The sequence below is a fragment of the Phaseolus vulgaris genome, chromosome 9 (assembly GCF_051622355.1).
Source record: "Phaseolus vulgaris cultivar YP4 chromosome 9, ASM5162235v1, whole genome shotgun sequence".
Taxonomy (NCBI): Eukaryota; Viridiplantae; Streptophyta; class Magnoliopsida; order Fabales; family Fabaceae; genus Phaseolus; species Phaseolus vulgaris.
The window spans coordinates 34302978-34320729 of NC_143506.1; the positions used below are offsets into that span (position 1 = coordinate 34302978).

General features: G+C 24.8%; 2 protein-coding genes across 2 annotated transcripts; both read right to left on the minus strand.

The window, feature by feature from the left end:
- Positions 1–3861: 3861 nt before the first annotated feature.
- Positions 3862–5375, minus strand: LOC137821549 (uncharacterized). The gene is made up of 2 exons (XM_068626191.2): positions 5262–5375; positions 3862–5128 (listed from the first exon to the last, which is right to left on the minus strand). The coding sequence occupies exon 2, from the start codon at positions 5123–5125 to the stop codon at positions 4037–4039; it is 1089 nt and encodes a 362-aa protein (XP_068482292.1). The 5' UTR covers positions 5126–5128; positions 5262–5375; the 3' UTR covers positions 3862–4036.
- Positions 5376–10966: 5591 nt separating this feature from the next.
- On the minus strand, positions 10967–12191 carry LOC150025278 (F-box/LRR-repeat protein At3g26922-like). The gene is made up of 2 exons (XM_090295700.1): positions 11265–12191; positions 10967–11143 (listed from the first exon to the last, which is right to left on the minus strand). The coding sequence occupies exons 1-2, from the start codon at positions 12189–12191 to the stop codon at positions 10967–10969; spliced, it is 1104 nt and encodes a 367-aa protein (XP_090151826.1).
- Between the last annotated feature and the right edge of the window lie 5561 nt (positions 12192–17752).

Sequence of the window (17752 nt, forward strand, 5' to 3'; positions counted from 1 at the left end):
GTTTTTCATTTTTATTTTTATTATACTAAAAACAGAATCTATTAATACTTGTTGAATTAAACCAACTATTTACTCTATATACTTTTTTAAAATATTTTATTTAGATAAAATAATTCAAATTTATTAAGTTTTAATTCTTTTATTTAGATAAAGTGTAACATCCAAAAATATTTTTATATACAAATTTACAGTTTTTCAAAACATTTTTAATATAAGATTAGAACTTATAAATATATAAATATTTACAATTTATAGTTTATAACAAAACTCTAAAGTTTTTAAGACTCTCTTACACCTGTATGATTATCAGCTAGTTTACATAGTACAATTATCGCAATTCACACATAAATAAATATATACAAAGGTAAATTATCAAAATAAAGTTCTGACACACTAAAATATAAGTAAAACAACTAATGTAATTAGTAATTTATAATTAATTTAGTTTCCTTTTTACACAAATACAATCATACAAAATCTAAATATCAATCACAATAATTTGATTTGATTTCAATCTACGGTACTTTGATTTCATTTCAATCATCTTGACTTGACATAGATTTCATTTGCCCCACAGGTACCTTGATTTCTTTTAAACCCTCAACACCTTTGATTTTAGGCCAATCATAGTGATTGCATATGAATCTATTGTTTTTCGAAAGACTCATTAATCAAATTGTGACATAAATTCATTTATCTTACGGTACCTTGATTTCCTTAGAATCCCCAATACCCTTTTGATTTCATTTCAATCAATGATAACATATGGATTTATTCTCTTCCAGAAGACTCATTAAGTATGTCCATACCAGAGACTAACATCTAATCCACTCCAATCGGATCAGGGTAAGTCCAAACATCCATACCGTGTGACTACAAGCGGTCATGGTGTGTATGAACTCCCTCTCTAACTTCTCAACAACTAATAGCTTAGTCTATGCGACTTAAATTATTAGTGAAGCCAGAGGATCTTTGTTTGTAGACTTTTCATACTTAATGTACCAAAACACAACATCTTATACATTACCTCGAATGTAAGACATCAAATTTATGCAGCTTTCATCAATCACATACAACACATATCATTCACATACAACTCATATCAATCACTCATACATACATAATTTAAGATTTCTCAAACCAATTACATGTATATTTCAAATTTATACTCATATAAACTTATAATCAAATTCAGTTTAACTAACTTTATAACCTAACATGCATACAATTACTAGATTAACTTGTTATTTAAATAAAGTATATAAGGTTCTATTTTAAAAACATAGATAACTTCCCTTACCTGTAATTTCTTATTCCGAGGAGATTCGTGTTCAGGTAGAGGAACCACTCTAAAATCTAGGGACCTAAAACAAGTTATCCAAACATTACCAAATTTTAGTATGTAGTAAAACAAGTTGAGAGGAACATTTTTCTCAACTCTCTCCATCAAGATTGATGGTTAAATCCTAGAAAAAATAGAGAATAAAAAATGTTTAGAGTAAAAATAAACTTACTATTTGAAGATTTGATAGATAGAAATGTAGCCTAAGTTCCCAATTAGTGTAGGGTGTGATGAGATTTTGAAATAGATGAAGTATGAGAGAGAAATTGAAGAGAGAAGGACATAAAGTATTTTAATTATTATTAAATATAAAAAATTATTTAAATATTAAATAATTATTAATAATTTTAAAAATATCAATATTGATGAACTTTTTGTTAATAGTGTGGATGATGTTGATAAGATTTTTCAAGATTTTTATAACTGATATTAACAGTTTTTTCTTAATTAATATTAACTGAAATTATTTTTAGTTGATGCGATCATAATTATTTACACTAACATCATTCATCCTTATTTTTACAATATTATTGATTGATTTTTTTCCTCAACTTTTCGATTATCAACTAAAAATTTGTCTTAGTTGACATTGATAAAAAAAATCTAATTAAAATGAATGTGAATTTTTCTAGTTAGCATTAGAAAAAATTAATGAAGGCACCCATGATAAAAAACAAAAAAACGTAGAAAATATCTAATTCACAAAAAAAATCTTCAACATTGAGAGAAAAAATAATAATGATTTATAACAACTAAAATAATAAAATAATTCTAACAATTTAAATAAAAATAACTCTTATTCATATTAATAAAAAATAAAAAATCCTATTCAACATTAATTAAATGAAAATTAATATTTCAATAATATCTTTAGTCTTAGTTAAGAGATAATAGAAGGACACATGTGATAAATTTGAGAATACTAAGAATTTTAAATTTTTTTTATCACAATTTTAAGTAATCTAATTACTCTATTAAAGTTATCAAATTTCAATGTATAAATTTTCTTATTCAAACAATATAATTTTATATAATATTTTCAATTTTTTGTAAAAACAAATTATTTTTCTAAAATTTATTATTCAAAGGACTTTGGGAATATATTTTCTGGTGTGAAAAATATAATCATTTATTCTATTACATCTCAATTTTAAAATAAAGATATATTTTTTTAAGGTATGTATGATGTATCTCAATAAGTTATTGCAGAAATTTTATTTCCGACAATTCCGCTCCAAAATAGAAAATACATATTTTTCATTACTGCCATAAGATCTTACATTAATTTGTAAAAAAAATTAAAAATCTTAAAAAACCACTAAATAAAAATCAATTCTAAAAACAAAAAATAATTAGTTGTTATTGGGACTAAATTAAAGATTATTTTAGAAACTAAAAGAAATTATTGGTTTCTAAATTAGTTTATATTATTGATGAATAATTTCTAAATTGGTATCTAATTAGCAACCAATATTTTTGCTACCAAATTTAGAATTTAAATAATTGGTAGTTAATTAGATACCAATTTAAAAACTATTATACTAGAAACTAATTTAAAAACTAATAATTTTTTTAGTCTCTAGAATGGTCTCTAATTTAATCACTATAGTAACTAATATTTTTTATCTTTAAAATTAGTTTCTATTTAATGATTTTCTTGTAGTGATAAGTTTATTTTAAATAGTGATTCATAAAAAAAAAATAACACTTAATTAATCCAATGATTAGGACTGTGTAGAATATTCTTCTTAATAACAGAACTATTCAAATTATTGTCCATTATTTTACAATAAAAATAACAAAAAAATCAATCACTTATATGCATTATATAATTATATAAAGTAACTGTTGAATATATAGAATAATTTTACTGTTCCTATATATTCATCTTATAAAACAATATTAAATCATCATTACATTTTAAATAATACTAAATATAATTACATATCTTATATAGTTATGATATACCACGTTATTATAACATAAATATTGTTGGAGTTATCATATCAATTAAAAATTGAGACATTTTATTTTCATTAATAAATGATGTAAATCTCATCTTATAAACCGATTTTATAAAATTAAGTTAAACTTAAAATTCACTTATTATTAAATATAATTATATAATAAATATTATGATATAAATATATAATTAGAAATTATAAAATAAATATAAAATCTCAAATCAAATAATTTAAGAAACAAAATCCATACTTATTTTTCACGGATATTCCTATTCTAAGAGAATAGGTGTTGAAAAAAAATCTTAAATCTTCTTATGTGAAACAATTTCATCATTTATTCTTTTACATTTCAATTTTAAAGCAACCATATATCATGTTATAGAATATTTTTTGAGAGATTTGACATTAGCACAATAACTTTTTTTGAAGTTGAATTTTTTTGAAATCACACTATTGAATATGGGTGATTTTCATTTTACAATTGTAAAAGTAATTTTTTTTAAATAATGAATATTAATTTGAAACATTCAATACTGATATTATATAGAAGAAGCATTTTTTTATACAACTAAACTCTAATATATAAAATAAGTATGAACTACATAAGATACCAACCATGATTACTTAACATAATACAGTACAAATGAACCACAAAGATTATCTTTATCTAAATGATGTTCTTGGATTGATCTGTCTGATATTTATCTTCTGATGGTTGCTGCAGATTCTCTTATTGAAAACCAATATTCTGCCATGATGCATTATTGTTATAGGATTGCATAACTCCATTGTAATTGCAAAGAGAGAACTCTGGATTGTACTGATTTCCATGAAAATTTGTATCATAAGTAGTAACACCACCATTCATTGTTGTGGAACTTCCTCCAATCACATGTGCATCATGTTGATTATTCCCCCATTGTTGATTCAAACTTTGTATATCACCAAGTTGGTTAAAAAAATTCAAAGAGTCATCAAGAAGATCACAAGGCACATCAAATTGATTTGAAGGATTCTTAAACACATCAAATTGATTTGAAGGATTCCTAAACACATCAATTTGGCATGCATGTTCTTGTGGCACAGCAACTTCATTGGTTTTATTCACCAGCACTTCGTTCCCAGCCTTCATTTGCATAAGATTTGCATCAAAGTTAAGCTTTTGGGATAGAGAACTAGAACCTTTTTCAAGATTGTATTGGAGAAATGGTGCAAGGTCAGCATTTAGTGGCTTCATTGGGGCAAAAAGAAGCTGGTTTTGGAAGATATCCTGCATGGAAATCAGTTGGTTTGAGTTTGGAGCAACACTTCCTGGTTGAATCAGGCATTGCTTGAAATTGAATTGTGCTTCAGTTTGTTTCTTGCATTCGAACATTTTTGTTCGTTGATTGCAAGCTTCAAGCTTAATATCCAAACTAGCAATGAAATTCTTCAATTCTTCAGCACCAAGGGTGCTGAATAATGGATGCCAAGTTGGATATTTGGTCTCAAGGATATCTTTCTGAAGTTTGGAAATCTCACTGTCAACCATGTTCTTCCTAATCTCAAAAAAGTTATTGAGATCAAAGTTCTTAGGAATTTTCTCAGACATCATACTCTCGTACCTTTGGATGATGGATTGCATTTCAATGGGGTCTTGGGGCCAAGTCAATGGTGGAGAATCACCTTTGCCATCATATATAATCAAGCCAGCTTTCACTCCACACACACTACAAAATTCAGATATTGTCTTCATCAGTGCCTTCTTCCTCTTCATGAAAGCCAAATCACGATCTCTCGCATTTGTGATGGGTTTCAAGATCAATTTTGGACGACCCATATTCTGAAACAAACACACACAAAAATTCATCAACAAAGCAAAACTTAGAATCATAGATTAAGATCAAAGAACAAATATCAAACAGTTAACATGCAAGAATTGGACAAGAAAGTATCTAAAAAGATTCAATTCTAACCTCACCAAGATTTTTCTTGAAGAAAAAGTAAACTTTTGGATAACCAGAAAGAAAGAGTATAAAAGTATAGATAGATAACTATGAGAATTCACGAATCAACAACGAAGAACAAATAAGGGTAGAATATATAGTGAAATTTTAGTGAACCCATATTCATCTTCTAAAACAGTATTAAATCACCATTAAATCTCAAATAATTATTATAGACATGATTATATATATCTTATACCATTCTAATGACGTTATTATTGCATAAATATGTTTATATATTAACTATTATCATATAAATATATAATTTCCAATTATACCATAATTATAAAATATCAAATCTAATAATTTAAGAAACAAAAATGAAGAATCATGTAAAAGTCAAACAATCCTAATTAATTTTAGCTAAAAAATTTCTTAATCAACATTTAAAAAAATCTAAATAAACTATTTATAAGGAATAATATTCGTGTCAATAATGAAAAATAATAATTACTACAAACATTAAAAAAAAAATCGTAACATAGTTTGAAATTTTAAGAAAGAATTTCAAATTTTAATGAATTTGAATTTTTAATTTCAAGGTGGAATTTAAAATTCTTTATTTTTAAGTAATACAATTACTACAATAAAACTATAAAATTATAATTTTTTAATTTTTTTTATCAAACAACATATTTTATTATAAAATATTTCAAAATATACATACAAATGGATCACTGTATCAAAATTCCTCGTTCAAACATATTATAAATATTTTTAATTGAAACAATTCACCATTTATTCTTTTAGATTTCAAGTTTAAAAGAAATGAATGTCTTCCACAAAATTAGCTAATAAAATTAGCTAATAAGTTAGTTGGTAGGATATAAATTAGCTAGCTTTTAGTAAAAACATATATATAAAATAATTAAATTCTCAGTAAATTTTTTATTACTACTTATTTTGTAAAAGTTGTATATGCTTTTTTTTATTTTATTTTAGGAAGTAATTTTATTTAAATGAATGTATTTAATAATTGTGAATCAATTAATTTTAAAATTAAAAGTTTTGATTTTTTAATATAAATTTTTGCTACTTTGAATTTCTTTTCATAATTTTTATTGTGAGTAATTTTTACGTACATTAGAAAATGAAAAGAATAGCTACTCAATAATGACAAAATTTGAATGATGCACCCATTCATTAGTAGTTACCTAAATATTAGATTTCACAAAATAAAATTAGTTTTAAAAAAATCATTTAAAAAATTAATTTTAGTTCATTAAAATCAATACTTATGAATCATAATAGTGTTTTTAACTTCATGAAACTAAAAAAATCTTTTTTAAAACTAGAATTATCCTAAATTAGAAGGACTAAAAATATAATTACATTTATTAATTTTTTTAAAACAATCTGATGAGATATATTCATCATATTAATAAAATTTTATACAGTAAAAAAAATTCAAAGTACCCTTTTAAATACGAAATATTAATAGCAACTGACTTAATTGAAACTGCATAGTTAGATTGTAAACTTTTTAAAATTAATTTTAAAATTCAGATTCCTAATAAATTAGAGTTGGTTAGAAATTTATAACCACAGTCTAGGGATTTATTCCAGAAATTCAGATTTCAAATTCACGATCATATCTTTAGTAATTAGGAAAACAAATGTATTTTCTATTTTTTCAAAATTATCAATAAATTTTATGTTGTCATTTCTTTATTTATTCATATATATATTTTGGAATGATTGGATGCGGTGTCTCTTCCAATCATTCACTTTTTATTTTTTAATTTTTTAATGTATTTAAAAATTTCAAACCTTTATAGAAGAATACTTCAAGAAAGAAGAAATAAGTAATAAAAAATAAAGTAAAAATTGAATAACTGAATAAAAAAATTTCACTAAATACTACAAATTGTGTGTTTCAAAATGCATTCTCCACACTATGGTTTCTTTCTTAAAATTTATCATGTGTCGAAACCAATGTAACAAAACATCATAGATCGGACTATTACAATATAAAACTACTAAGAGAGCATCAGGTGGATACGAACATGACTTTTTGCACTCTATTACATCAACCTTTTGCACTCTATCACATCAACCTTTGTTGTTTTGCAATTTTGTACTAAGTATTTAAGAACCGTGTTTACTTCATCTTTAGATATCATATTGCTATTGAAACCCATAATTTTGAATGATTCCAATCTAGCAAAATAGGGAGGTTGAATATTGTCCCCCGACATAAATCCTATACGAATAGAGTCAAAATTAGAAAGTTTTAACATAAATGTTTTAAAATGTAGGATTGAAAATTGAAAAAAAGTAATACTAAAAACAAAATAAAGTATCTTACCTTTAGCAATATATAGAGGGTATGAGAAGACAATGTCAACATTCTTACGTTAGAGAACAATCCTAACAAATTTATGATGATGGAAGAATGTATATTCACACAGTTGTCAATTTTCACTTCTTTGAGGAAAGGAAGATGACAAGTACAGGAGAATTCATAATGCTTGGAAGTGTGAGTATGCTTAAATGTGAATGAGCTGAGATTTGGAACAGAAAGCACAATTTTAGGTATAAAAGTGTGGGAGTGGACCATGTTTTCTAGTTTCAAAGTGCACATGCTAGGGCTGGATATGCAAAGAATTTGTGCTGATTGGTAATGCATAGAATGTTGAAGGACCAAAGTGGTCAACGAAGTACATGTTGAGAAGGGTTCAACACAGTCATTATCTGTTGTTGTGAAAGTGACATTGGAGAGATGCAAGGTTTTCAAAGATGGTAGCAAAATAGATGGTGGAAGTTTCATGGAAGAGTGAGAGGGACAAATGAAAATGTCAAGAAAGGTTAAAGATTGACAACTGAAAATGAGGGAAACAAAAGAATTAGGTATTTCTCTTATTATAGAGAGTGTCAACTTCTGGAGATGGTGCAATGCAGCATATTTGATGGCATCGTTGAGGAGTTTTGCTACAGTGGAATGGTAGGCTCTCAAATGAAGGTTGTGTAGGGGAACATAATGATCTCGATTAGAGAAAACGTGAGAGAGAGATTTGTTGTATTTGCGAATTCCATTGAAGGGTATCAAAGATAAAGTGGTGAGACTTTTCCAAAGGTTCTTCCATCTTTTAGATAACACACTACTTTTAACAACTTGTCTTGTTGGCAAAAACTCCATTATATGAAGAAGAACACCATCTGGTAAGCCACTTAGATTGTCTTCTTCATTTCTTCCTCCACTTTCTCTCATTCTCGTCCTCTCCATCTTCAACTTTCTTATGCCTTTTTTTCTTCTTCCACTCAAATGCAAAAGTGGTTCACAAAAGCTTTGAAATCATGCACTCTCCTAAATCTTTTTTCTCCTAAAGCTTTTTTCTGTTTCACGGTTGACACCTTTTAAGGGTTGAACACAAAAATCTCCACACTTTGTATTCTAGATTTGAATGTGCTGTGCATAGAAATTTATTTACCTATAGTTTTTTTTTGTGTGGAAGAAAACCACCTTGTGATGATAGAATAAGATAAAGAAAGTAATAAAGATAAAATGAGATATGGTATGAAAATGAAATAATGTATTTATATTATATTAAAATTTAAACACGTATCCGGTCGGTTGCTTGTTCTCTACATTTTCTGTTTTTAAACTTTCTTTGAATATCTTAAATTGGTTTTGAAAACATGTATATTTTATTTGTAAATTTAAATACATCTAACACTCATTTGATATATCTTATGTCTTTTTTGACAAAATATATCTTATGACTTTAATACTGAATAAATGGTTTGTTACCTTTTTTATCTTTTCCAACAGTTTTAAATAAAAAATTAATATTTTTTTAAATATCAATAATTAAAATATAAATGCATTTACATTTTTTTAACAAACTATTAGATAATTTATTTGACAAAAGTTTTTATTCATTACAAATTTAAACTATAATACTATAATCTATCTATTTATAAGTATTTATTATAGATTCTAATTAAATTAAATATATATTTATTGTATGTAATATACAAATTAAAATAATAGCGTCGGTACTCGATAAGCTTTGTCACTCGGTCTCGATGACTGACCGACTGCAATAAATAAATGACAACAATGACAATTATGAAAACTCCCTACAAATCATGATCATGTCCTACTGAATCTGGGTGACATCCCTAGTAAATCAGCTAACACTGATTTAGTGAAAAATATTAATTTATTAAATACATTCTTCAAATATACCAATATACCTCTCTATAACTAATTATATAAATATTTTAAAAAATAACTATAACTAATAATATAGATTTTAATAATTTTCAAGAATCATAATCTTTATGATTCACTCTTCAAATCATAAGAACCATGATAACGTATTGCTTTTATCTAGTAAAATATACTATATATTTGTAAATAAGAATCAATCAATATTTTCAAATTCTTAAACTAAATTCATCAATTTAAAAATATAGAAACCAAAAATATTTTTACGCATAAATATGAATATTTCAATCATATTTTTTTCTTTAATTTAAATGTTTTAAGGATATACAATATCTTAAAAAGTATTCTTATCAAATATAAATAACTTATGAACCAACTAATTAGATTATAAAGTTGATAACTAAGATTTATGGATCAATGATTATAAAGTTGGTAAATAAAATTTTAGTAATTAATTAAATATCAATTTAAAAACTATTTTTAATAATAAAAACAACTTTAGATACTATTAAATTTTTTTAGTGTCTAAAATTTTATTTTATTTAATTAATATAGTAACCAATTATTTTTTATTTCTAAAATTATTTTTTTTAATAATTTTTGATAGTGTAACAAGAGTAATCATAACAGTGGTTACAAGTTCAACCGTGTATTTAGTAAACATAAGTTTGATTTTCTCCTGCATCAAAATATTATTATTAAATTTAATAATTTATAATAAAAATATTATTAATTAACTTCGATAATTTTCACATCCTCTAAAGATCAAGGTGGAGACCAAACAATATAAAGATGGATGATGTCTCAAAAGTCATATTTTTTACTTCAAATATAAATGAGTTGATTCTAAATAATTTTTATTTGTTTATTAGAGTTATGGTTGATACCAAAATTATAAGTCAACAAGTGAAGACAAGATCATTGCATTACATTTTTTTTAAGGTTAATGATATTTTTAATATACACTAATTTTTTAATCGAAACTGCATAGTTAGAATGTAAATTTTTTAAAATTAATTTTAAAATTCAGATTCTAAATAACTTACACTTGATTAAAAGGAAAATTACTAGAAATTTGCAACCGGATTTATTCAGAAAATTCAGATTTCAAATTCACGATCATATATTTATTAATTAGGAAAAAAACTATTTTATTTTTTCCAAAACTATAACAATAAATTTTATGTTTTTATTCATTTAGTTATTCATATATGTTTCAGAATCATCGGATGCAATTTCTCTTCCAATCATTCACTTCCTGTTTTTCTTGTATTTCAAAATTTTAAACATATTTATACAAGAACGCTCCAAGAAAGAACAAAAAAAAGCTAATGAAAAAATAAAGTAAAAATTGAATATCTAAACAAAATAAATTCCACAAAATAAGGCAAATTGTGTGTTCCAAATGCATTCTCCACATTGATGGTTTCTTTCTTAATATTTATCATCTCTCAAAGCCAATGTAACAAAACACCACAAACCAAAAAGTTACAATATAAAACTACGAAGACACTATCACATTAACAATTGTTGTTTTACAATTCTGTACTAAGTATTCTAGTACCATCTTTACTTCGTCTCCAGACATCATATTGCTATTAAAACCCATTTTGATATTGAATGATTCCAATCTAGCAAAGTAGGGAGGTTGAATATCCATTTTCCCCATACATAAATCCTATACGATAAAAAAAAAAATACGATTAGAGTCAAAATTAGAAAGTTTTAATAGAAATATTTTAAAATGTAGGATTGAACATTGAAAAAACTAATACCGAAAACAAAATAAAGTATCTTACCTTTAGCAGTATATAGAGGGTATGAGAAGACAGTGTCAACGTTCTTACGTTAGAGAACAATCCTAACCAATTTATGATGATGGAAGAATGTATATGCACAGAATTGTCGATTTTCACTTCTTCGAGGAAAGGAAGATGGCAAGTGCAGGAGAGTTCATAACACATGGAAGTTGGACTATTCTCAAGTGCGAATGAACTCATATTTGGAACATAAAGCACAATTTTAGGTATTAAAGTGTGAGAGTGGACCAAATTTTCCAGTTTCAAAGTGGAAAGGCTAGGGCTAGATATGTAAAGAGTTTGTGCTGACTGTTGATGCATAGAATATCGAAGGACCAAAGTGGTCAACAAAATGCATGTTGAGAAGGGTTCAACACAATCATTATCTCTTGCTGTGAAAGTGACATTGGAGAGATGCAAGGTTTTCAAAGACGGTAGCAAAAGAGATGGTGGAAGTTTCAAGGAAGAGCGAGAGGAACAAATGAAAAGGTCAAGAAAGGTTAAAGATTGACAATTGAAAATGAGGGGAACAAAATAATTAGGTATTTCTTTGAACTTGGAGTCTATAGAGAGTGTCAACTTTTGGAGATGGTGCAATGCACCATATTTGATGAAATTGTTGAGGAGTTTTGGTTCAACAGAAACGAAGACTGTCAAATCAAGGTTGTGTAGGGGAACAGAATGATCTCGATTGGAGAGAACAAGAGAGATAAATTTGTTGTATTTGCGAATTCCTTTGAAGGGTTTCAGAGATAAAGTGGTGAGGCTTTTCCAAAGGTTCTTCCATCTTTTAGATAACACACTATTTTGAAAGACTTGTCTTGTTGGCAAATACTCCATTATATGGAGAAGAACACCATTTGGTAAATCACTCAGTCTGTCTTCTTCATTTCTTTCCCCACTCCTCCTCCTTCTCTTCTTCTCCATTCTCAACTTTCTTATGCCTTCTTTCTCTTCTTCCACGCAAATGCAAAAGTGGTTCACAAAAGATTTGAAATCGTACACTCTCCTCTTGAAGCTTTTCTCTCTTTCACTCCTAACACCTTCCTTGAAGCTTATGGCAAGGACTTCAAGAATGTTGTTATAGAATTGAATGTATTGTGCATAAGAATCTATTTACCTATATTTATAAAAAAAAATTTGGAAAAAAACAACGATGTGATGATAGAATAAGATAAAGAATCTAATATAAGATAAAATGAGATATGGTATGAAAATAAAATAATATATTTATATTAAATTAAAATTTAAACACGTATCCGGTCGGTTGCTTGTTTTCTACATTTTTTGGTTTTAAATTTTGTTTGAATATCTTAAATTGATTTTGGAAACATGTATTTTTTTAAAAAAAAATTAAATACATCTAACACTCATTTGATATATCTTATATTTTTTTTGACAAAATATATCTTATGACTTTAATACGGAATAAATGGTTTGTTAACTTTTTTATCTTTTCCAACCGTTTTAAATAAAAAAAATTAATATTTTTTAAAATATTCCTAATTAAAATATAAATGTATTTCACATTTTTTAACAAACTATTATATAATTTAGTTGTTAAAAGTTTTTATTCATTACAGATTTCAACTATAATACTATCATCTATCTATTCATAAATATTTATTATAGATTCTAAATACATAAAACATATATTTATTCCATGTAATATACAAACTAAAATAATAGTATCTATTTAAATTATAAGAGCTTGTTGAATCATATGTTTTTTCCCCTAATTTTATATCTAATAAATATGATAAGTAATTAAATTTTAGTGCGAACTATGACCTTATATTGTTCTATTTCCGACAATTTCATATAAACATTTTAAAAAATAATCCTTAATATAGATTTTAATAATTTTCAAGAATCATAATCTTTATGATTCACTTTTGAAATCTCATAAGAATCATGATAACGTATTGCTTTCATCTAGTAAAAGATACTATATATTTATAAATAAAGAGAAAGGAATCAATATTTTCAAAATATTAAACTAAATTCATCAATTTAAAGATATAGAAACCAAAATTAGTTTTACGCATAAATATGAATATTTCAATCATATTTTTTTCTTTAATTTAAATGTTTTTAAGGATATACAATATATTTAAAAGTAATCTTATCAAAATATAAATGATTTATAAACCAGTTAATTAGATTTTAAAGTTGATAACTAAAATTTATGAACCAACTAATTAGATATAATTTTTTTATTTAAAATTTTATTTAATTTAATTAATATAGTAACTAATTATTTTTTATCTTTAAAATTAGTTTTTTTTAATAATTTTTTGATAGTAATATAAGAGTAATCATAAAATAAGTCCTAAATTGTTTTAGTCAAGTGGATACAAGTTGATTTTCTCCTATATTTTGATATTAAATTTAATAATTTATAATACTAATATTATTAACTACCTTCGATAGTTTTCATATCCTCAAAACATCAAGGTGGAGACCAAACAATTTATATGTGTCTCTCAAAAATCATATTTTTTACTTCAAACATAAATGAGTTATTTCTAAATAATTTTTATTTTTTATTATACTTATATTAATGATTAGTTTTATTCATTGCATCCAAGTTCCATTGGTAGTTAATTATCATTGTACCGAAAGACTACATTGTTCTGTGATTTTATTCATTAAAGTATAAACGTAACAATGAAACGAAAAAGTTTATTATAATGATTATTTTCATTTTTTTCCGGTCACATCTAATTTTAAACTATATTATTTATTTATAATTATATTTCGATTTTACTAGAGTTATGGTTGATACAAAAATTATAAATCAACAAGTGAGTACAAGATCATAGCATTACATTTTTTCTAAGGTTAGTAATATTTTTAATGTACACTCATTTTTTTCTCAATCGATTGATTTATAATTAGAATATCATATTAACCAGTATAAAAATTTAAGAGTAAATTTTTATTTTTCTTATATTTATTTATTATTATGTTGTATTAATGAAAGAATGAAAGATTTACGAACCAATCTATAATTATTTTTTTACAAATCAACTATCGACTTAAAACTATCGTTTGACTGCTTAATATCAAACGATATATTACGAAATTTTAAAAAAAAATTAAAGCACAATTTCATCATTCCTTTTTTTTCTATACCTAATGTTTTGCATTATGTGCTTTGTTTCTTATTTTAGTGTAATAGTTTAGATGATTCATTTAGATGTGACTAATATATATAATTTAGTAAATGAATGTCATAATAACTATAATGAGTATTATTGATTGACTTTAGATGAAGGTAATATACAATATACATATCATAATAAAATAAAATTTATATTTATAATAATGAGTTAACACTCATTATTGGATATACAAGAAGAATATGTTGCAAATATAACAATAATGGCCACATATCTTCTTTAACATGTTTAAAAGTTAAATTTTAATTTTAATTGCTGTTTTCCTTATTATATAATTTAAGTTGAAATAAACAATTTAATTACTATATTTTTTTTTATTTACCTTATTGAAATTGTTAATTTTGTTTAAGATTTAGGTTTAGCGTGAAATAAATATTGTATTTAAAAAAAAAATTCTATATTTTAGATATTTCTATAATAGTTACTATCATATACAAATGAACATGGTTATTTTTTTCACTAATAACAAATTTTAAAATAAAATCTAATAAATTAAAGAATTAATTTTTTTAATTTAACATTATTTTTTTGTTTGTTTACTTCTTTTAGATGAGTTATTATTAGATCAATTCAAATCACTCAAATTTCAACCAAAATTGACAGGATTATAAGTGGATTAAATTCATAACAGAACGGTTGTCCCAAATTTATTTTTTACCTGGGATGAAACGATTTCTGTTTGTCTCGGTATCCGATAGTTACCGAACAACACAAGTTTAGGTATATTTACTAAAATATGTATTAACAGTAATGAAATTCTACAGAACTTAGGTAATGTGAGCATTAGTGATGACGCATGCTTTAATCAAGGTCCAACAATGTAAAGGGTCCATCAAATATTATAAATAGGCACTACAACCAAGACAAATGTACATCATTATTACAACATTTATTGCACCCTATTACCGAACACGTTGGATAACCTTTTGCAAGTACCTTCCCGACCGAGTCAAAACCTTCCCGACATAAGTAAGGTGGACGGAGAAACTGAATATCATTAACTTTTATTTTATTATATCATATTGAATTTCGTCATGAATTTCATTTATATATTGAATTTTAAATTGTCGTCCTTAACTTTTTTTATTCTGACCAGACATAGATTATGAAGAGACAAATTTAAAGATGACAATTATAGCACTCTATGACAGCAATACATATTGATTGACAATTGTGTACTAAATATCCCAATACCATGATTATTTCATCTATAGATTCATATTGCTACAACCCAATTCGATTTTGATTGACTCTAATCTAGCAAAGTAGGGAGGTTGAATTTCCATTGTACCCAAATATAAATCATGTACGATCAGAGTAAAAAACTATAATTTTTTAGCATAAATGTTTTAAATGTAAGATTGAGCATTGACAGAATTAATAGTGAAAACAAAATAAAGTATCTTATCTTTAGTATATAAAGAGTATGAGAAGACAATGTCAATGTTCTTACGTTACAGAATAGTCGTAACCAATTTATGATGTGAAAGAATGTATACAAACACAGTTATCAATTTTTACTTCTTTAAGGAAAGGAAGATGGCAAGTGTATGAGAGTTCACAATACATGAAAGAGTGACTATTCTCAAATTGGCATACTTAAAATTTTATTATAATATTATTTTCATTTATTTTTAAAAATTGAAAGTTAACTTTAAACATATTTTGATTTATTTCAGGCACCAGATGTTGGAAGTGGAGTTTCATTACCAAACCAAAACATTGTAGGATCAATTGGAGTGAGTAAGACAAATTAGGATGTGCTTGTAATGTGCCAAATATGAAATAATTATTATTTTAAAATTTGTAAGTTATTATTTTCATGAACTTTGTAGTTTTTGTACAATTTGATATATGACATATGAGCTTTGATATATCCATAAATGAATAAGTCTTTCTTTTCATTATAAATTTGTGTATATATTATTCCATTATTAGTATTTATAAAGTTTAATTATATTACGAGATTAATCTGTTATGAAATTACTATGTGAAAAAAGGATTAATTATATGAAAATATGTTTAATTATATCATAAAACATGTTTAGTTAAATTATAAAAATAAGTTTGATTAAATATTGAAAATTGTAATATTAAAAACTAAAATATTTAATATTTAAATTACGATAGTTTTAACTAATATATAATAATTCACAATTTAATATAATAATGACAATTACAAATGTCGTACTATTACATTATAAGTGGTGTTTAAAAGTGTTGTTATTTGCTCTAAAATTGTTTTACATAGTTAGAAAATTACGACATTTATAACAAATATAAATTATATGCTTAAAATCATCATTTTATACAAGGTATTATACAATGCGTGTTATGACAATTCACAATAGATCGTCACATTATACTTTGTGACGATCAAATCTATGACGGTATGCAAAACTATCATACATGTATATTGTGACGATTATAAACGCCATTTTATACAAAATTAACTGTCACTACATACACATTTTTTGTAATGACTTGGTTATGTTTTTTATCATTAAAACTTCAATTAAGAGATAGTCTAGTGCCTCTAAATTATATTAGATTTTTCAAGTCTTAACAATGTTTGTCAAATAAATTGTCATTATTGTTTTAGAAATATGGTGGATTTCAGGTATGGAAATGGAAATAGTAAACCAAGTAGATCTATCACTAAGTTCTCTAATTGATGTTTGATGTTGATCATCATTATGGCGGACAAGGAATCATGAATGAATACTAAGTTTATGAGGTATTTGGAAGTCATAACTCGATGTCATACTAATTTGTAATATTTGTATGTGTTGTTAAATTTACAAGAAAATTTTGAAATTTTGAATAAGAAATTTTTGAAAAAAAATATTTTATTTATCATTCTATTAGATGGAGAGACTTCTAATCTTTTTGTACACAAGAAGATCTGTTTGTAAAATTTGAAGATAAGTCTCTTTAAATACTTACCAGAGATTAGTGAGAAAATTGATTGTAATTAAGTTGAGATGTTAGTTTTATTTAGGGTTTAGGGTTTCATTTAGTCTCTTAATTTTACATAAGTTATGTAATAGTAGATTTTTAATATGTATCTTATTTGCATTAAATTAAAATAGTAAAGTGCTCATTAATAACAAAAGTTGAATGATGCACCCATTCATCAATAATTATCTAAATATTAGATTTGACATACTAAAATTAGTTTTAAGAAATTCATTTTAGTTCATTAAAATCAATACTTATATGAATTATGATAGTCTTTTTAACTTAATGAAACTAAAAAAACCTTTTTTAAAATCAGACTTATCCTAAATTAGAAGGACTACA

Coding starts and splice junctions, on each gene's coding strand:
- LOC137821549 (XM_068626191.2), bottom strand. CDS start 5,125: ATGGGTCGTCCAAAATTGATCTTGAAACCCATCACAAATGCGAGAGAT.
- LOC150025278 (XM_090295700.1), bottom strand. CDS start 12,191: ATGGAGAAGAAGAGAAGGAGGAGGAGTGGGGAAAGAAATGAAGAAGAC. Junction 11,144..11,264: donor CCCTCTATATACTGCTAAAG/GTAAGATACTTT, acceptor TTTATCGTATAG/GATTTATGTATGGGGAAAAT.